At 37.6% G+C, this 22,622-nt stretch overlaps 1 protein-coding gene across 2 annotated transcripts; it reads right to left on the reverse strand.

Moving 5' to 3' along the window:
* Positions 1-4,650: 4,650 nt before the first annotated feature.
* GPX8 (glutathione peroxidase 8 (putative)) lies at positions 4,651-11,051 on the reverse strand. 2 transcript variants are annotated; one of them, XM_020997173.2, is made up of 3 exons: positions 10,555-11,029; positions 9,569-9,830; positions 4,651-5,323 (listed from the first exon to the last, which is right to left on the reverse strand). In XM_020997173.2, exons 1-3 carry the CDS (start codon positions 10,756-10,758, stop codon positions 5,160-5,162), a joined length of 630 nt encoding a protein of 209 aa, XP_020852832.1. In that variant the 5' UTR covers positions 10,759-11,029; the 3' UTR covers positions 4,651-5,159. The 2 variants fall into 2 exon arrangements, with proteins under 2 accessions (XP_020852832.1, XP_020852842.1); XM_020997183.2 differs by lacking the exon at positions 9,569-9,830 and having other exon boundaries at positions 5,152-5,323; positions 10,555-11,051.
* Between the last annotated feature and the right edge of the window lie 11,571 nt (positions 11,052-22,622).

A 22,622-nucleotide genomic window follows, 5' to 3' on the forward strand; every position in this document is an offset into this window, starting at 1 on the left:
GGCTACTGGTTACATGGGATGTAATAATGTTTAATATTTAAAAGAAATTTATTAATTGTATGCTAAGAATCCTTACTACATTGTTGCCTCTTTTTCAACTTGTAGATCACTATGATCCATGGACATTTTCTTGACAGATAAAACTGAAAATACTTATTGGACAGTCAGTAGAAGTAATTTATGAAATTAAAATGTACTTAAGTGATTTTAAAACATCAGTTATATACATCATCCAATTCCCATTATCAACATTTTTGGTTTTGAGAAGCTAATGGTAAATATTTTGATGGCTTCTTCTGGATATTTTTGACTGTCCAGATGAAGTTATTTTTGAGCAATCTCACAACATTCAAATACATTTAGTATTTTTTTTTTGGGGGGAGAAACAGGTTTCCTCTCTCCATTTTCTAACAATGCTGTTGAGTTGTTAGTAAATTTCCACCATTGTTTCATACTGGAAAGTCCCCATAAATAACTCTATCAGCTGTCTATGATGATAATTGTTCCTATTTATTTAGCAAAAATTTTTCTCTTATGATAGATAGCCCTGTAAATACATAGTGCAACTATTATTACCTCCATATTATGGACGGGAAATAGAGGCCCAGAACAGCCAACAGACTTGCCCACAGAGGTACAGATAGGAAATAGCAGAGTCGAGACTAGAACCAAGGTTCTTTGGCTCTCAGACAAGTGAGCTTTCTGCTCTATTGTACTGCCCCCATTCCCTGGCTCAGGTAGGCAGTGTGCTGTAAGCTGGCTGCTTGGGTTCAATTTAGCAGTCACGACCACCCTGCCACTTGCTCCTGGACCAGTTCATCTTTTTTCAGTGAAATCAACAAGAAGACTTTTGAAAAGCATTGGTTATATGGTTGTGATGGGATGGCAGTGTATTGTTAGCTGGTTGAATATCTGAATGCACCAGCTAACATGCAACTGCTGTCCTATTGCATCTGCCATGACATAGACAAATGTCCATGCTTTTAATTTTTTTGTTATCAGGGTGATATAGGAAAATGATGGTGTTGTGCTTTAACTGTTTCAGTCTTTATTATCATTGAAATTTTTCCAAGGCAATTGGGCTTGAGTGACTTACCCAGGGTCACACAGCTAGTAAGTATCTGAGGCTGGATTTGAACTCGGTTCGTCTGACTCCAGGGCCAGTGCTTTATCTGCTTCACCACCTTTATTATCATTTTATTTATTTATTAATTTATTATTATCAATGAGCAATTAATTCCAACAATTATAACTTAGTGAATGACTTGATAGTTGCTAAGGATTAATATTTTAATTAAGGATAAATATTTTAATTATGTTTTGTGTTTGAAACAGTATTTTTGAAGTTGTCTAAAGGGTGAAATAAATTATTTACTAGTACTTTTTAAAGATTTAGGAAATGATGATTTTTGAAGAAAGGCTAAAACATTTTTAGAAATTTTCAACCAAGATAATCTTCGTGTTCAGGTGAAAGAAGCATATATATATATATATGAATTTTACATACTTAAAATTAATTACAGGAAGTACTTTTATTCAACAAATACATTAAATATCTTTTAATTCTGGTAGTCACAAGAAGGGAAGGAGATGAAGGAAAAAAAGATGAAGAAAGAGAGAAAAGGGGGATGGCAAGAAGAAGAGAGAGTCAGATAAGTAGAAGAGGAATGGGGACATGAAAAACAGCCATGAAAAGGAAAAAGTAGAGGGAGAGACAAGTCTATAGAGAGGGAGGGAAGCTCTACATATAATTATTGTTTTTCATAGTTCTTTAATTACTCTTTATTTGTAAATCTCAGAGGACTTGCACCAGAATGAGCTCCCATACATGGGGAAGTGGGATGGAAAGGATGAAAGACCATTTTCTGGATTACAGCAACTCTGATTCCAATGACATTAACTCCAAAAGAAAGATGAAATCAAGCCGAGGGTTGACTCTGGCCCCCTGTTCACAGTTTTCCCTGTGTACTACAGTCTAATGACATTTTGCCCCCCAACCAAATCTCACTTTAAAAAAAGGATCATGATCCCATGAATATGAACCATATGAATGAGTTAATTTGAATATAATAAAATGAATTTGGGGTTTTTTTAGAGCAGCATATACCTACACTTTGTCTCCATGATCATTTTCTTTTTCTTCCTCTCTCTTTTTTTTTTACCTGAAAAGATTATTTTTTGTTTGATCTGTCAGAAAAGCTGGTTGACAAAGTCTGGTTTTAGTATATGTGTGTGGTGATTGGGCAGTGTATTGTTAGTTAGCTGTTTTTCATAATTACAGCAACTGCATACACTTCCACATTTCCACATGTTCTTTCATCAGGGTAGGTTTAAGCAAATTGTTTAGAGCACTTATGACATGACATTTCTTTGTATTTCTTTTGAGATTCCTTTAAGATATTTATTTTAGGGTTAATGAAGAAATACCTTTTCTTAACCTAATTAAAGATACTTTGACCTTTACTTTGTTCATCTTTCATCACAGGGGAATTGTTGTTTTATATAGCATTCTTTGCACAAAGAAAGGAGACAAAACCCTTTATATGATTTCTTCTGAGAGTACCCTGGTGTTCTTCCTCCATCTAGGCAGCAATGGAGGACGTTCAGATCGCTAGTTTTCTTGTTTCTTGAGTGTTGACATGGGAGAAATGTTTATTATGTTTAACTTAAGGGAGATGTATTTTTTTCTACCTTACAACACAGTTGTGAGAGGGTCAAATTGCAATGACCAGCATAACTTGGAAGCTCCTAACAATTTCAGTTTGTTATATACTTTCTGGCCCAGTACATACAAGTTAGCAGGCCCCTGCTTGGAGACGGGGTTTCCTCCTTCCCCTCATAAAAATGCAAAAAAAATTCTTAATTGTCCATATAATACAGGGATGCTTTCCCTGTGTATGGAATCAACCACTAAGCATTTATTAACCACCTAATATGTGCCAGGCGCTGTGGGAGACACTAAGTAATGAATAAATACAAGGTAATTTAAAGGTAGTTTGGGAGAAAGGGCACTAGTAGTTGGGGACATTAAACAATGCTCATGTAGAAAGTAGTCTTGATTCATGACTTGAAGACAGGTAGAATGTTCTTTGAGATGGAAGTGAGGAATGAGTATATTCTAGTCATGGGGATGGCCAGTGCAAAGGCAAGGAGGTAAGAGATGAGGTAAGCAGAGAAGAGGTGAGGAATAGAGAAGAGGCCAGTTTGGCTGCTTCACAGTGTGCAGGATGGAGAACAATGTCCGATGAAGCTACAAAGACAGTTTAGGACTAGGTTTTTAAAAGCTAAACATAATTTTTTATTCTAATAGTAACATGGAGCTACAGGAGTTTGTTGATTTGGGGAGTGATGTAGTCAGCTCTGTGCTTAAGGAAAGTAGTAGCATTGTGTAGGCTGGATGGAGTAGGGAGAGACTTGAGGCTGGGATAATTTACTCAAGAGGTGATTAGGGCCTGAACTAAGGTGGTGGGTGTGTGAGTAGAGAAAAAGGGTTAGGTGTGAGACATGCTATAGAGGTGGAAATGGCAAGTTTGGAAACCAATTAGATATATGAAGTGAGAATCTTAGATAATATTCAGGTTATGAACTTAGGAAATTGGAGAAATGATGGTGCTTTTGACAGAAGTGGGGAAGTTTGGAAGAGAGGTAGGTTTTTGTTGGGTGAGATACTGAGCTCTATTTGAAGTGTGTTGAGTTTGAGTTATACACAGGACATAGATTTTTAAGTGTCTGAGAGGCAATTGGTGATGTGGGACTGTAGCTCAGTGAGAGACAGGGACTGGATATACAGATGTTAGTCTTCTGCGTGAAGATGATGATGATCAAACCATGGGAGCTGATGAGGTCACCCAAGAAAAAGTGTACAGAGAGAGAAGGGCACAGGACAGAATACTTAGAGCAACTAGAATTAGGAGCTGTGAAGAAGTAGTTTGAGAGGTAGGAGGCGTAATGGGAGAGCACAGCGTCATGAAAACCTAGAGAAGATAGTATCTAGTAGGAGAAGATGGTCAGCTGCATCACATGCAGTAGATAGGTCAGAAGACAGAAAGGATGATCAGATTTGGTAGGTAAGATATCATTGGTAACTTTTCAGTTGAATGAGGCTGAAAGATTACAGAGGGTTGAGTGATAAGAGAGAGGAAGTAGAGATAACAATTGTAGATAGCTTCTTCTGGGAGTTTGAGAAAAGGAGGAGAGATACAAAATGACAGCTTGAGTGAATGGTAGGATTTAGTGAAATTTTTCAAGGAGAGGGGCTTAAGACATAGGACATATTTGAAAGCAGTAGGGGAGAAACCAAGTAGACAGGAAGAGGCTGAAGGACAGAGAGGCAGGGATGATTGAGGTTATAATCTACTGGAGATGATGTGAAGGGATTGGATACAGGGCAAATATGGAGGGATTAGTATTGGCAAGGGAAAGTGCTACCTCATTGTCAGGGAAGACTCATCTTCCTGAGTTCAAATTTGGCCTCAGACACTGACTAGCTGTGTGATCCTGGGCTTTCGATTAACCCTGTTTGCCTCAGTTTCCTTATCCACAAAATGAGCTGGAGAAAGAAATGGCAAACCACTCTAATATCTTTTCCAAGAAAACCCCAAATGGGGTCACAAAGAGTCAGAAGTGACTAAACGAAAGATGTCAGAGGAGTTCTACTTATAAAAATTTTATTCACAAATCTGAATATGCATAAGATTGCACATTTATCTTATGCCCTACAATATCTGCACTACCCCTTTTCTGCTAATGTTGATCATACAAAATTTTTAGTTATTTTGTTGTTCAAATTTAATTGTCCTTATGCAATGCTCTGGGGTAGTTGGTATTTAAGCCATCAATTAACAAGCATCAAAAAGTTTCATGTTTGTTAAATGGACAGTAGTGAGTTTTGGTGATGAAGTATTTTGAATTTTTGCTGTTTTTGATGAGTTCTTGGTATATTTAATTTTGACTTTATCACCAGCCCGAATAATCTCTTTTTGGGAGGATGGGCAGGGAGAGAAAGGAACATCCTAGGCACTTATTTAAGAGACACCATCCTTCTGGACCATATTTAATTGGATTCTAGAATTACTGGAATGATTAAAATGTGACCAAAATGACATTTAGACATTTGATGCTCTCACTGCTGCATTAGAATCACATGCTTAATGACATTTTCAAAGGTCTTCTTTCTTTTTAATGATGATTTGTCTAACCAAAGCTGCTACATCTGGTCTGATGGCTTCCAAGGATTCGTCAGGTCTCCAGAATTTCACAACTTTACCCTCAGGATTGACAAGATATTTCCAAAAATTCCACCTTGGCTCCTTCTTTGAGGAATCTAAAAGAAAATATCAGTAGACAAATTAACATAATTTCAGTGTAAACCAAAATCTTCAACTTAACTTTGGGCACAATCTCCACTGAATTAATTTCAACTCAACAAACCTGTATGTAAGACACTCTGCTGGGTACTGTACTGGGTACTTGTACTGGGTACAAGGACAAAAATGAAAAACAGCTCCCTTCAAAGGAGTTTACATTCTACTGAGGGATGTATGACAAGTAAATACAGGATAATTAGAGGAGGCAAAGAACCCTAATAACTAAATATTGCCTAAATGAGGACTTAGAAATCAGGGTCTGAGTTCATAATAATGTTAGTCAAACTCTTTTAGGAAAAAGTTGAAATGTCCAGATCTTAATGTATTATTGATTTTCTATAGATCTCCTAGGAGGTGAAATGAAATAGTTAATTTTGGAAAAATATATTTAAACAGAAACTTTTTCATCTTGTTCAGTTATTTCATTTTAATGGATAAAATGATGCTGTTAACTAGGTCACAAATAATTTGTGGCTTAATTTGTATATTTGATATATAGTTGCTTGGAATATTAAAGATTACAATAGCCATAACTGAAGAATTACATGTATGCAATTGAATATTTTTAAAGGCTGGCTCTTTGTTAAGGTAGGAAAGGAATTCTTGTCTGTTAATGCCATTTATTTCAAGTCATTTGGTGTTCAATTTAAATTTATGGATGAATATCATTTGGGCCCACCTAATTGACTAACTTGGAGAAGATACAACGTATAAGGAAACATTTCTAACTAGAAGAACCAAATAAAAATTGCATAAAAGAACACATTATTTCAGTTGACCTAGTTTAAAATTAGCTTGTGGAATGGAAAAATTTCCATGATGGAAAAGGTTTCAAAGCATAATACGGCAGCTTGTGGCAAAATTCTTTTCACTATGCAAGGAGCTCAGACTTAAGATGCTGCTTTATCTAGGTCTATCTTGCTCAAAATTTTAAAACGGTCCAATTCTTATTTGCATTTGAAATTTTTACACTTATTTGCTCCCAGAACTTTGCTTGACTTCAAAGCAAACTTTGAATCAATACAAGTTTTTAAATTCATTGAGGGAAAGACTTATGGAACAATGGAATTTCAGAATCTACTTGAATAATAACAGAAAAAAGGATATTATTGTAATTCTGACATGAAAATTAGAAGATTCTAAGATTTAAATAGAGGTTATTGAGCTGCAAGTATAAAAATGAATATCAGACTTTGAGTGTTATGTGGATATAGTAAAAAACAAACTGGAAATTATCGATAAAGTCAGCAGTGGCTCATAATTAGAGGTCTCTTGCATCTATTTCCTCCTCTCCATTGCCATCCTCACTTATTACCTGTCTCTTCTCCATTGAATATAGCCTACAAACTGAGGCCAGATTAATCTTTCTGGGACATATTTCCCTGATTTCCATGGTTCCCCATTACTTATGGAATAAAATCCATTCTAGTGCGCTGTGATGTAGCCCCAATCCTCACGCACCTGATGTTCAGCAAAACTGAGCTATTCCATCATTCCTCAAAGATATCCTATATTTGTTTAACTCTGGGTCTTTGTTTACCCACTTACCTTGACCTAGAATAGTTAGTTATTGGAATTCCATCTACTCTTAGAGGTCTAGTTCAAATACTGCCTCCTTTATGAAGCCTGCCCTGATACCCCAAGCCAGATGTAATCTTTTCATTTTCTATGCTTCCATAATTCTTTGTTTAAACCTCTTAGTGCTTAACACCTTGAGTTTTCTATTACATTTAATTCAGTTTCAATTTAACGAACTTGTATTATGTGCTAGGCCCTATGCTGGCACCAGTGATACCAGATAAAACTGGACATCACACAATCAATGTACTTCAAGAGTTGTAATCTTGAAGAGGATAGAAGTCATACATAAATAACTATAATACAAATTAGAGTATAGTGAGTTCAAGGAGAGGTCTAAGAAGATGCAATGAGACGTTTGTAGAGGGAGAAATCACTTCCAGCAGGGAGGATTTGGAAAAACTTCCTGCAAGAAGTAGTGCCTAAGCTGGGCCTGAAGGATTTTCACAGGCAAAGGATAGGGAAAAGCGTCTATTTCAGATGATAAAGGAGAGAGCAGGGCAAGAAAAGGGGAAAATGAATAGGGCAGTCTGGTTAGAATATAGCATTTGTGGAGACGAGGACAGCAAGGGAGGCTGGAGTCGGGCTGTGGAGAGCTCTGGATGCCCAGCTAAGGAGTCAAGAGAATGACACAAACAGGGTGCTCTGTCAGGGAAGGCACAGTGATAGGAAAATTGAATGGGGAGACACTAGAATTAGGCCAGTTAGGATGTTGATTACACTTCTTCAGTTGGGAGATGATATAACTAGGATAGTAGTGGTATTCTCAATTTAAAATGAAGGTAGAAGGAGCTGTGGGCTTTGGAAGCAAAGGGATGAATCTTTAGTTTTATATTTGTTGAGTTTGAGGTACTGGTAGCATGTTCAGATGGGAAATGTCTAGGAGTAAGTGAAAAATTAGAGACTTGAGAGGCATCTATGGGGAGTTGATAAGAAGCTTAGGGAGTGCATGAGATCATCAGTGGAAGTCCAAGTTTTGGGGACAGAAGGAGGGTGAGGAGCCAGCAAAAGAGACATGGAAGAAATAATTAGAGGACTAGAAGGACTAGCATGGGAGCACAGTGTTAACAGAAGATATTATCAAAAAGATGGCAGTCAATAGTTTGTCAGTTTCTTGAAAGCAAGGACAATTTGTGGTTCATCTTTATTATCTCCTAAAGTGTCTAACAGTGCTTTGCATGGAATAAAAACTCAATATGCTAAATTTGTTGAGGTATACACGGCATGGCCCCTTGCTTGGACTACTGCACTAGCCTCCTAACTGGTTTCTCTCCAGAAGAATGTAAGCAGGGCAGGGGGCAGAAACTTTCATTTTTGTCAATGAATCCTTAGCAGTTAGCAACAGTGCCTCATTTGTAGTAAGTGCTGGAAGAAAAAAAAATGCTTATTGAATTAGGGCAATTCCTATTTGTTTGAGTAGACATTGTGCACATATATTTTGAGGGTTACTACTAATAATTTAATAATAATAGTGCTCACACCTGGCTGTCTTGTCTACACTGCTAGATAGTCATGTTTGCTTTTTAGGATATCAGGCCAGATGCTTCATACGATGTCATTAAAAGGGACAGGTCTTACATGGCAATGGAAGAGCACTAGAGAACTTTTGCTTAGTTCATGACATGGATCAGTGGTGCTTAAAGTCACAAGGATCCATAGTGAAAATGTTACGATACAGGATGAGGTAATTTAAGCATGAAGGCTATTTTACTTTGAATCTAGCAAGCTTTTAAAGATAGCCAAACTTGAAGGTAGTCTTCAAACAGGCTTTCATAGCTGGTAGGAAAATTATCAACTAGTGTCCTTTTTCATCAACATTACTTAGAGGTATGTAAATAGAATAATGATCTATTTCCCTATTATGCTTCATGAAGTGATGCTAATAAGAATTTGCAAGATGAAATCTTTCATGAAATATGTTGCATAGCCATAGCAATGTTTCTGAATTAAATTATAATTTACATTGGATCAGATCTTGTACTACCAAAGAAAATGAAGTACTAATTTTGGGTAAACAAAACTTGCTAAGAATTGTTAATAATAACAATCCCCCACTAAAGTCTTTCTTCAATGCCTCACCATGGTGTGGAGGTGACCTTGGGATGAATAAATGCTTTGTGAAATTATGCTAATAAGAATTTGCAAGGTGAGAACTTTCATGAAATAAATGTATTTCATAAAAAGAAAAGCTTTCACAATAGCTATATAAATTGTAAAGATACTACCAAGTTGAGGATGAACTGTTTTTGTTTGTCTGAGGATGAGCAGAGCTAAGTTTGGAGATTAGGTGGTGAATTTAAGAGACCATGGCAATTCATAAATACTATCCATTAATGTGTGGCAGCATCTACATTTGTCAACAGAGCAATCATATCAATGAAGTCAAGGATCCTTAAAATATTTAAGTATAATAATATCAACTCACATTTACATAGCGCTTTACTGTTTACAAAGTGCTTTTACGGTTTGCAAAGCACATAAGATGAGATGATTGTTTTGTAAGACTTTGTTAATGAAACATTTCTGAAATGAAAAACAGAAAATTAAGATCTGGGAGCAGAGGGGTTTAACCTCAAAAATGAAAGGCAATTAGAAAACTTAACACAAGTGATGATGATATTTACCAATAAGAAATCTAAATGCAGGTTCTCCTTCAGATCCTAGAATCTTAATCTTGTGGAAAATGGGGAAGGTTACTCCATAGTTTGATTTGACAAAAGCTTCTATTTCGTGACTGGGGCTGGGCTCGGACTCTCCAAACTGATTGCACGGGAAAGCCAAGACGTTGAAGTGGAAGGATCCAAACTCTCGGTGCAGTTCCTGCAGGGCTAAGTAATTTCTGTCTGTGTGCTGGCAGTTACTGGCCACGTTTACAATCAGTGATGCCTCCGGGAAAAAGAGAAAGTCCAACCAGAGAGTGAAACACATATTTCTATAAAAACTGCGAGTTTAAAGAATAAAAACAGTTTCGGGGACTACAGCATTGGACAAAGCAGTTCCTCTTTGGTTATATTACATTTCTAAGTAAATATTGATAAAACAATATCATGGCATTATAGCACTCAATGGCATTATATCACGGACAAGAAACCATTGGAAAAGCAAAAAAGGAGAAACATTAAAGCTTTCGTGATATAAGTAAAAATGTTCTTTTCGTTGTATCGGCATTTTAATGTAATAGCTTTATTATTATTATTATTATTAACAAGTCATATATTCCTATCTTCATCTCCACCCACCTCTCCATCCCCATCCCCATCCCCACCCCCCACCCCACTTTATCTCTAAATGATCCAAAGCATTAACACAAACAAAAGCCTTCTTTTAGCTTTTAGAAAATGAAAAAAGAATCCAACTTTATTTGGCTTGTGATGTTATTTCAAATCTTGCTTTCTTTAGGGGTGAAAGTGACGTGTACTAATAGTTACCCCTGGGGTAACGCCTTAAGACCTATGTAAGGGGGATAGTAGTAACTAAATCCATCGATCCCTCCAAACCAAAAGTTATTATTACAGGATATAAAGTTAACATATTGATTCTGCAAAGAGGATAGAAAGAGAATATTCGGAAACGCATCTAATATAAATGAAAATCAGAAGATGCAACTTACTTTGCCTCTGTACTTTTCCAAAGAAACAGTCTTTCCCCTTGAATCCTTCACTTCAAAAGAATAAAAGTCTTTGATTTTAGGCTTCAGGTATCTCAGCTGAAGCAGGAATAAGGTCACGGAGCACAGGACCATAGACAGCAAAACAGCAATCAGCCGGGCCTTGGGGACGGAGCATTTTAATGGATTCGCTGCAAGAGGCTCCATTTTGGAGGGCTCCCGGGGCGGTCTCGGCAGGCCCGGAGCTGGAGGAGGGGCCGAAACCCGAAACTCGGGGCAGCCTCAGCCGCGGCCTGCATGGAAGAGGCCAAAGTGGCCGGAGCCTCTCAGGCCGAGGGCACGGAAGGAGGCTGCTGAGTGGGCCGGGGGCTCCGAGGGTCTGCGGGCTTCCACGGGGACAAGATTGAAAATCTGGAATGAACAAGTACCTTTAAATTGTCCCTCCGGTCCTTAAAAGGTGTCAGGAAACATTTCGCCAGTAGATGGCGCTGCAGCAGCTCGAAAGGCCCCGCTAGAAAGGTCCCCGCGTTACTTTGGATGCCTAGGATTGGAGGACGTGGAGCCGAAGGGACCCTAGAGGTCACCTAGCGCGCTCCCCTTATGTATTTAGGGGGGAGGAAAATGGCGTCCTGAGAAGTGGAGGGGCTGTTGGGCACAGCGGTGTCGTATAGATTGGATAAGATCCTTAGAATTTAAGATAGGGAAGCCAAGATGCTAAATCAAAAACCCCAAACTCCAAACATTTTCTAGACCGCTGTGTGAAGAAATAAATGAATACAAAAAGACCATTATGTATAACACATTGCTTGCCTTCTCAAGGGGGCGGGAAGAGAATAAGGAACTCAAAAAATTTTAAAACATACTAGAATTGTTTTTGCATGTAACTGGAACAATATAAACAATTAGAAAAAAGAAAAAATGATTAGGATCTTCTTAATCTATGCTTATCATAAAAGAGACTGATGTGATCATCAGTTCATTAGGAATTGAACAGATAATTAGATCTTTTGGGGGAAAGCTTTGTGCCTGTTTCAGTTCTATGCTTCTCCTTACTAAGGTTTGTAGGAAACAGGTTGCCACTCTGTGGGGTGGAGTGGAGAGAGAACGAGAGCTCAGGACAACCAAAGACTTTATGACAGTCTCAAATTCAGGATTTACTCGTGACCTGCCTGACTAAGGTAACAGGCTGCATGCAATGAATAGATATTTTAATGTGGTTCAGGGGGACAATTAGAGCTGAGCAGGGGAGGACCACCCCTATGCATGTAAATGAGGAATGAGACAAGTATTTGGGTGAAGCCTTTTGACCGAGTCCAGGTTTTACAGAATAAATCCTTTTATTAAGGGGAATTTGTTCTGTAAAGTTTGGATGCAGTCAAAGGGCCACATTTGCAGACCTAGAGGGCTAGTGTGTGGCCTTCAAAGCCACAGATTCCCCACCCCTGATAGGCTATGATATGCAATTGAATTGATAGCTCAGGGATCCAGTCCACTTATTATCTATTTTGGACCGACACTGAAGATGGACAATAACTGGGGATCAGAATTGAATGGGAGGAGAAGAGTTGATTAGATTTTGTTTTAGAAAGTACACAGTGCTGCCAATTATCTCAAGTTGCTCTCTGAAACAAAAATCCATCTTTTTAATACCATTTTTCTGGAAATGCTATATAACCAGGAATCAGGTAACACCTATTCTCAGTAATTGAAATTGCAGGTCATCCAAAAGGCAATGGAGGGAAATACAGTGGGAATAAATAAGTTGCATCATATTACCAATAAAGTATTAGAAATGACATAAAAAATCCAAGAAAAGTGATATTGGAAATGGGAGAAAGCCAGTCATGTAGGTAGAATTGAGGGTTTATCAATGGGAAGCCCAAGACCTGGTACCCACAGAATGCTAAGGGACTTAGAGGAAGACCTCTGGCACATTGGTCGGATCTTCTGTGGAGGAGTCATGGGAGCACATGGACAAGAGCCACACAAGATGAAAGTTGTGGGTGTGTTCCAGTCTGTACTTTGGCAGAATCATCCAAGTTGATGAGATCATAGATCTATTGAAGCCAAAGTCTTATAACAAATCTCAGCTAATTCACTTTTTTCAAACATAGAGATAAACCAAATAACACAAACTAGAGGAAAGAACAGAAAGAAAAATATCTATGTATAAAATGTATGTGTTCCATGTCACTTCTGGACTGTAATAAGTTGCTTTAGCCCTTTATCTCAGCTTCTCAAAGTATTAGTGTTTATAATCTACATCTACATCATTTTGTTACATACACAAATCCCATTACATTTAACTCAACGAAAATTTATTTAGCATTGGCTATGTTCAAGGTACTGTGCTAGGCTCTGGTTACAAAAATGAAAAACAAAAGTCTTTGCCTTCTAATTACCAAAAATCTTGTAAGGGGGTATGAAAAGAATATGGATAAGTTTAATGCAAGTTAGAGGGTCCAGAAAGTCAAAGAAGAAGGGTTTAGTTTTAGATGTGTGAATCGAGAAGTAACACCTGGGTTGGGTCTTGGAGAAGGAGAAGAATTTCAGTAGGCAGAAATGACAGTGAGAGTCTGATGTAGGCATGAAGGATAGTGCAAATAAAAGCTCAGTGGCCAAAGAGCTCTGTATGAGTATGCCATTAGAAGGAAGACCATCCAATACTGATCAGAGGAAGAAGAGATAAGTTGTGGTGATGGGTAGCTCTCACTGAGGGATACGAAGATAGTCAAATAACAACCAGATATGAACAAGGTAGAATATTGTCTTCCTAGGAAATATATCTGAGATATGATGGAGAGCCTAATGACAATTACCCACTTCTTATGATTCAAGTGGGGACAAATTCTATTTTTCCTTGTTTTTTTAATTTAACATTTTCATTGATATCTCTTGTTTTTATAACACCTTAATTTCTGGATGTATTCTTCCCAGTTATCATACCCAGTGAGCCATTTCTTGTAATAAAGAATGAAAAAGAAAAAAGTAGTCCAGCAAAACTAGTAACACATAAACTGTCTGACAGTATATTCCATGTTCCATATCCATTGTCCCCTATATTTGCAAAAATAGGAGGCGTTAATTGTCTTGTCTCTTCTCTGAAGCCAAGCTTGGTCATTATAATCCCCCCCCCCCTTTTGTTCTTTCCATTTACATTGTTGTAGTCACTATATATATTGTTTTCCTGGTTCTGCTTACTTCCCACTGAACCAATTAATACAAGTCTTCTCACATTTTGAATTCTTGATATCCATTGTTTCATATGGAGCATTTATATTTCATTGTATTCATGTACTGTTTAGCCATTCCCTAATGAGAACTCATGACCTTAGCTGTCTATACATAAATACAAAATACAGAGCATTAGGGGCAGCTAGGTGGTGCAGTGGATAGATAACGGGCCTGGAAGTCAGGAGGACCTGAGTTCCAATAAGGCCTCAGACCAAACAGTTGACACTTACTAGCTGTGTGACTCTGGGCAAGTCACTTAACCCCAATTGCCTAAAAATAAATAAATAAAAAAAATACAGAGCATTGGTAATAAACAAGGTAAAATATAAATATTGATATGAGGAGGTAAATCTGACCTCATAGGTATTGTTAATAATAAGTGGCACTAAAATGTGACTTGTGACTGGAATTTGACTATTCAAAAGTGACAGATTGGATAAATATATCAAGAAATTATGTTTATATAAAGAAATCTGAAAACTAGAGAGAAGAAGCATCATGAAAAGCAATTAGATGAGGGTAAATATAGAGAGAAATAGGATAATGTGGTAAAAGTAATATACTGGGCCTGAAGGAGGAAATGGTTGATAAATTTGGGAAGCAGATAATAAACCTGGCATATGGCATCAAAACACAGTGGTATTGGTTGACTTCAACTATCTGGACAGCTGCTAGAATCTTTTCTTTGCTAAAAGCAAAGATATATTCTTGACATGCTTAAATAATAACTTAATTGTGGATGGAGACAAGGAGGGCTGCATCTGTCTGAAGTGATGCTGTATCATTGCTGAGTATCCTTTCCATGCTGTTAAGTGGTCTATGACTATCTCATTTTGTTTTGATCCTGAGACTGAACCACCATGTTGGACTGAATCAGGCCTACTCTCCTCCCCTGCCCTGCCAGGAATCTTGGCAGGAAGTGACCATGTATATTTTTTTTAAAAAAATTTGTGACTATATATCTTAAAGTTTATGATAGACAAGGAGGGGAAAGCTGGGCATGCTATGATGCCCACCCTAGACTTCGTCATTGTTGTTCAGTTGTTTTAGTCATGTCTGACTCCTCATGGCTTCTTTTGGGGTTTTATTGACAAAGATACTGGAGTGGTTTGCCATTTCCTTCTCCAGATCATTTTACAGATTAGAAAACTGAGGCAAAAAGAGTTAAGTGTTTAGGGTCACACAGCTAGTAGGTGTTTGAGGCCAGATTTGAACTCAGGAGGATGAATCTGCCTGACTCCTGGATTGGCACTTTATCCACAGCACTATCTAGCTGCCCACCCTAGATTGAGGGATAGTATATTTTAAAGAATTCAGATAGTACATAGGTAGGATCTCATGGTGAAAAATTCTATAAGGCCTAAGAGTAATAATGGAATGCTCTCAAGGCTGGAACTGGGATGACATAAATACAAATGATTCTAATGAGACTCAACTACCAAAATCTTATTTTTCTTCTGTTTTTTTTTCTACCAAAGAGAACAACCTTTTTGCCTGGGAAGGGTAAAATAAAGATGGTTAACAGGGCATTGAAATCTCAGAAAATAAGATGATATTAAGAGTGTATCTAGATGCCCTCAATGAATTTTCAAGTCATTAGGCTTGGATATACTACATGCCAGGGTGTTGAAAAAAATTGTGCGTGTGTTTTAACTTACAAATAACAAGAGAAGTGTATTATTCACACTAAAGACTTGTCAACTTAGTTTTAATTCTGGGCAAAATTCTAGAATGAAATATTATAGAGAAGGTTTTTGAGTTCTTAGAAAGGGAATAAATGATAACTAAGAGTCAGTATGACTTTATCAGGAATATGTCAAATATGATTTCAACTTTTTGTCAGGATTACTAGATTGGTAGACCATGGATTTCTATGGACATAATATACTTTGGTTTGAGCAAAGTATTTGATAGTATCCTTTTTTTCCCAAGTATATAAGATATAGTGATATAAATATGTCTTTGAAGGCTAGATGTTAGCAAAGTTAATTGAATTTGGAATTGTTTGAATGGCTGTACTCAATAATAATTAACAAATTAATGTCAACTTAGACGGTGATCTTGAATAGTATGTTTTTATCAATGGTTTTCATCATCTATGACTTTAATTCAGTGATTTGGAGGAAAGCATAGTTGCCATGCTTATCAAATTTATTAATGGCAAGAGGCTTGGAGGGAGAATTTAAATACTGGATCACTAAACCAGAATTTTGATAGATGGGCCAAATCCAATAAAATGAAATTTAACGTAATAAGTGTGAAGTCTCACTTTTGGGTTAAAGAAATAACATTGTAGAAGTCTATGTTTGAGGAATCATAGATGAACAACAGTTTGCATAAAAAAATCTTGGGACTTTAATGAATTGCAAACTCAATGAGGCAATACCAGGATTACAGCAGCCAAATGATTTAGAATGATAGAGGTATTACAGAAGTAGAGTAAACAAGGGCACCTAAGTGGTGCAGTAGATAGAGCACCGGCCCTGAAGTCAGGAGGACCTGAGTTCAAATCCAGCCTCAGACCAAACACTTAATACTTATTAGCTGTGTGACCCTGGGCAAGTCACTTAACCCCAATTGCCTTAAAAAAAAAAAGAAGTAGAATAAACAGAACTTAGCAATTGATAGGATGTGAATGGTGGAGGAGAGGGAAGAATCTAATTTAATTTGTGTTTTGAGCCTGATGTATTGGGAGGATAATAGGCCTTGGTATCCTTATTTGCAAAAAGAGAGAACTAGACCAGATGGCTTCTAAAGTTTTTTTTGATTTTAGATCTATGATGCAATGGTGAAGCATAAAGAGTTAATTTTTTTTTTTATCACGTTGAGCTTGAGGTATCAGCAGGATACAAAGGTGGAGATGTCCATCCAATTGATAACTGGAATTTCTGTACTGAAGCTCAGAGATGAGGTCTGGGTAGAGATAAATATTTGGAAATATGGTAGTGAAATTGAAGCCTTGGGAGTAGATGCGATTGCCAAGGAAGAAAGCTCAGTGAGAAAAGAGAAGAGAGACATGGATATGGCCTTTGAATAAATTGCCCACAATTGGGTGACAAAAAGAACAGGAATGGACCAATAAGTTAGCAAAGGAGAGGGAAGAAGAGGATCAGGAGAGAACAATCAATACATGTTGGTTTATAATGAATTGGTAAATTTTACTACAGGCAAATTTTCCTGAGAGCAGTGGAAAGGGCAGTAGGAGGAAACATGGCAGGTGGGGGTATAATGGAGTAGTCTGTTGAAACAGAAGGTGCGATTCTGAACTCTAGTGTTGCAGGAAATCACTGTAGGGACCCTTAAGGTGAACAGTCAAAAGCATAGAGGAAGAGAAACAATGCTGGTATCAACTCAAGGTGGATAGTAATAAGGTAGTAGTTTAAGCATAGAGGGGAAGGATAGATTTTGGCAATGCTGTAAAGGCAAAAATAGTATGAGTTGGCATTGGACAATGTATGTAGCAAAGTCAACAACAACGTGTAAATGAAGCTGAAATTTCTTGCACAGGAGGGAAAACTGATAGCATTGCTCATTTCAACCTTCATATTTTAGTTTAAAATGTAATTGAGACACTTTGGTCTTCTCATTTGAATTTAAAGTGATATTGTAATATTAAGTTTAAAACTTCATGTATTGAGAGGGGCCAAGAGAAAGTTCAGAGACCCAATTATACTCTTTCCAGTAGTCCACTTAGTCTCCTTACCATCTATGGAGTTGATTTATTGACTTTTATTCAAACATTTACCTAATTGTGTTACTTAGAGAGAGAGAGAGACAGACAGACAGACAGACACACAGACAGAGACAGACAGAGACACAGAGAGAGATGTATTAGCTGTAATAATGGTTATTAAATATTTTTGTGAACAATGTACTGATGAATTCCATTATAATGAATCATAAACATTCCCTTCTGGTTCTATTCACAATTTTTGAATGGTGGGCCAACTGGGAGGCGATGGTTGAAAGTGTATTGGATCATCTCTGTTAATTTTATCTCCACAGTATACTCTAGTGGTTCTAGAAAGACTTTAGCATCACTCCTTTGCCTTTCCTGGCATTTCCAGGTTTTTCCCCCACCCACTGAATACGTGTGCCAGATTATTTATCACCAGATATATTTGTTTCTATTTTCCCAGTTGTTTCATTTTGTTATTTCCTGACCTTATTTTTACCCTCTCTCTAGGTTCCTTTCTATTTATTTTTTGGCCAGTGTGCTCCAAATTCCTCCCGATTTAGTGTCAATGTAATGTGAACTTTAAAGGTAAACAAGCCAAGCAGATTTGCTTAGGGTATCAAGCCATCCATCCTTTTTCCCTTCTTTGTCTTGTTTTTCTCATCTTCCTCTTCCTCTCTATTAATAAATACTTGAGTCATTCCAAACTATGCGACAGGCATTTCCTTCAAGGGAGATCCTGGATCCAAAGGGTAAAAACACTGCAGAATAAAATGGTATAATCTAGTGGGAAGGCATGTCCCTCGGGGCCCTCTCACAATGTACAAGTGAAGTAAGAAGCTGAGCAGTCTTTTTGAATAAATTTGAGCTGTTCATCCAAATAATTTTGACCCTCACCTAGGCTCTCTTTATAAAGTTAAATAAGACAGATGTCAAATGCAACCAAGACTGAACATTACAGGTTGCAAAATTATGTTGTGACTAATGTAGCCACTTCTTAAACACCTCCAGTGACAGAGAATGCACTGCTTTGCGAGATAGCCCGTCACAGAGCCACAGGATTGGACTCCACTGTTTATTACTTCTGTAGCCTTGGGCAAGTCCCTTTCCTCTTTGGGCTTTGGACTTCAAGGGCTCTTCTAGCTCTAAGGGCCATCTAATCCAACCTGAACCTAAGCAGGAATCCTTTCTATAATATCCCCAACAAGTGTTCATTGAGCTTCAACTCCTCCAGTGAAGAGAAATCCAGACTATCCTGAAGCGGCCCACTGAACTTTTTGATAGGATGTTTCCCCTTATATCAAGCTGGGATTCTGCAACTTTGATCCAATGATCCTGGCTCTGTCCTTAGGGGCCACTAAACAGAACCATTCAGTCTTCTACATTAAGGATAATGACATATTTGAAAACCAGCTGTCGGGACCACTTCTCCCCAACCTTTCTCCTTTTCAGGCTAAACATCTCCAGTTTCTTCATTTGACCCTCATCACATGGTCTCAGAATTCCTCATGTTCTGCTTGATCTCCTCTAGACACGCTTGCCAATGTCTTTGTTCAAATGATGCACCATGATCGGACCCCAGCAATGTACACTGTACAGTGGTTCTAGAACCTCTCTCACATTAACGTAGTGTAAGACCAAGTTAACTTTTTTATTTGGCTTGTGCTATTTATTCATAGTTACTCATAGGGAACTGTAGTTCCCAAACCTCCTATTCATCCCTCATCACCTGTTACTTGTGTCAGTTGAAGCCATTGCATCTTAATCTTCACTCTTAGACATAGACACACATCTCTTTTGCCCCACACAGTTTCAGATCCCTTAACTCTGCTTTTACTGAAATCTTGTTCGTTTTTTTCCTTGAGGACTGGGCTTCCCTAGGATCTTTCCCAGGCTAGACATGCAGGAACACTCACAGGCCCTATCCACCTGCCGTATGGCATGGAAGCTTTGACTTGCTATATATCTGACCTGAGCCCATCTGTGCCTCCTAAGTCAGAGCCTGATGGTTTTCCATTCCTAGGGTCTCACCGCAATGGTGCCAAACTTATCCGGGACACTCAGTCAACTTCAGCCCTACTGCAGCTTCCCCAGGAGCAGGGATTATAGGTGGGGGCTACCATGCCCAGCCTGATGCCTTTTAAAAAACAAATCTTTATCTTTTACATTTTTCTTGCTTAGTCCAGGTAAGAATGTGGTTCTTGATACTCCTTTTCCCTAACCCTTCCTCTCATTGCTTGGATGACACCTTGATTTCAAGAAATGTTAATCACTTCATGTCCCTCTTCCCCTCTTTCCTTTCTCTGGGGTACTTCTGTCTGATCATCAGACCCTATTCTCTCTTTGTTCCCCCAAGTATCCTTAGATGAAGTAGGACTTCTAAATACTTTCAATAGATTATCTCCTTTTTGTACCATGTAAACAATGAGACTTAGGCCACCTGGCCTTTTCATTCTATGTGTATGTGTTTATCTTTAAGCTTCCTTTGTCTATGGTCCAAAACTCTGCTTAACTCTGGCTTTCTCAAGGGGAAGGTGAAAGTAAGCCATCCTGCCAAAGGTCTATTTTCTTTCACATATGCTCAGGTCCAAAAGACAAGTTATTCTAGGGTGCAAGCTATTTTCTTTTCCTTTTTGGAATATAATAATATTCTAATCTCTTATTTCTTTTCATCAAAGAGTGTTGGTGTTTAGTCATTTTTCAGTCTTGTCTGAATCTTTGTGACTCTATTTGGGATTTTATTGGCAAAGATACTGGAGTGGTTTGTCATTTTCTTCTCCAGCTCATTTATATATCTAAATTTATAAATTGAGAAACTGAGGCAAACAGTGTTAAGTGACTTGCCCAAGGTCACACAGCCAGTAAGTGTCTGAAGCCAGACTTGAACTCAGGAAGATGAGTCCTCCTAATTATAGGCTGGGCACTCTGTCCACTGCACTACCTAGCTGCCCTTTATCAAAGAATAGTCTTAATTATTTGAACTAGTGTCCCTGATAAGTGAGCATTTTCCTCCTGGAAACTTTCAAAGCCCTTTCCTTTACTCTAAACCTTTGTGATTATATCCCTGGGTGAGATAATTTGACTCCTCTCTTCCAGCATCCTATGGATTCTGTTGATTTCCATTTTGTCCTCTAATTCTATACTATCAGGACATTTTTTATATGATTCCTAAACTATGACATTCAGGTTCTTTGTTTTATCATTTTTTCTTATTAATTTCTATCTTCAAGATCAGTTTCTTTGGTTAAAAGTATTCTTCAAATTTTGCTGTCTAATGAAGTTGCTTTAATATTTCTTGTTGCATCTCTGCATTTTTGCCTTCTGCCTGCCATTCTCATTGTCAGGATCCACTGGTTTTCCACTCTCTGTTCTGATCTATTGATTACCTTGTTGGTCTTTTTGAATTTTTGTTTAAGATTTTGCTCCTTATCTTTTCCTTTAATTCTTTTATTAAACTTCTCAACCACTCCAGTTCTTGCATTTTGAATCTAACTTATGGGGCTGGTTGTGATTAGGACAGTGTTATTCCCTTCTGAGATTTCTTCTCACAATCTTTTGTTCCTTAATATTTCTTTCAATATCATCAGGATTTTTTGTTTGTTTGTTTAATTACATATTTCTTCAGTCTCTGATTTTTTTGGTCCTGTGGATTTTTGTTTGTGAGGTTTTCTTTTTCCCTTCATTTTTGGGTGCTTTTTAACTTTGTTTGGTATTGTTGTTGTTATTATTTTGCTGTTTTGAGGTAATGAAGGAGATTTATACTTAGACACAAGTACTCAGTTATCTCACTAGAACTCTTGCCAAATATTTTGGGACAGGCTCAGCACTTAAATTCATTTTAAGGGGTTAGTTGTTTAAAATTATTTCCTATATTATTTTGGGCTTCATTTATTTCCTGATTTTTAAAAATCCTTTCCACTTTGAAGATCATTCTCCTTGGTGGGCAAGATGGAGACAAAAGAGGAGTCAATTTCCTTGACTCTCCTCAAAGTCCTTGAGTCTTTATTTATTATCTTTTAGCTCCATCAATCACCTTTAGGGCAACAGATGGAGGCAGTAACAGCAGCATTAGGATATGGAACCTGGATTTTGTTTCAATGGGTGTATGGCATTTACCGTGAGATTCATTGACAACATTAAAAAAAAACACACGAAAACAACACAACTACCCCAGTCCTATAGACTCCTCTTTCTTCTTCTTTTGTTGTGTTACCGTTCAGTCTTTTCAGACTCTTCATGACCCCACTTAGGGTTTTCTTGGCAGAGATACTGGAGTCGTTTGCCATTTCTTTCTCCAGCTCATTTTGTAGGTAAGAAACTAAGGCAAACAGGGTTAAATGACTTGTCCATGGTCACACAGCTAGTAAGTAACTGAGGTCAGATTTGAACTCAGGAAGATGAGTCTTCCTGACTCTAGGCCTGGCACTCCCTCCACTGAGCTCCTTATTGATATTTCCTGTTTCTTACATTATTGTAGTTATCCCACATATCCTTCCCCCCTCCCTCTATCCTATATGACAAATAGTATTTCTTTAGAAAGGAAAAAAAGTTAGCACAGCCGATTAATATTCAAAAAGTCCCAAAACATGAGCCATGTGTAACACCTGTGGGCCTCCTGCTGAAACACCTGTGCCCCCCTCCTTAAAACATGGAAGCTACTTTATTTTCTATTCTTTGCCATAATTTCAGTATAACTTATGGGACTCAAATCATTATTTCCAGAACCTCATGATAATGCAGTAAGTTGGCACACTGTAGTTTTAAAAAAAGAGCTGGTACATATCTTGTATTATTACTGTTGTATAAAGAACCTATGTTTTCAGCGCAACAGAGAATTCTCAATAAATGTAATATAATAACACACGTTGGATTGAGTTACCACCAAAAGCTTCTCCTTGAATACTTTGTGTCCCTTGCAAGGAGGTAAAGGAGGAATCCCTTAAGGATGTATGGTAAAAGTGTTTGGGAAAATGTTTGCTAAAGGGGGAAAAATTTTACTGAGATTCGTACAATTTGAACTTAGGTCCCTAGAAATAATAAAGTGAACTGTGGTGATTTAGGACCAATTAATCCATGTTGTGTCAGACAAACTGAGCCTTCTTTTAGAAACATTTTATTTTTTACTTATTTTGGCAACCATAGGTCACAGCTCTTTGTTGTT

Source organism: Phascolarctos cinereus, unplaced genomic scaffold (genome assembly GCF_003287225.1).
Source record: "Phascolarctos cinereus isolate Bilbo 61053 unplaced genomic scaffold, phaCin_HiC Scaffold_4;HRSCAF=312, whole genome shotgun sequence".
Lineage (NCBI taxonomy): Eukaryota > Metazoa > Chordata > Mammalia > Diprotodontia > Phascolarctidae > Phascolarctos > Phascolarctos cinereus.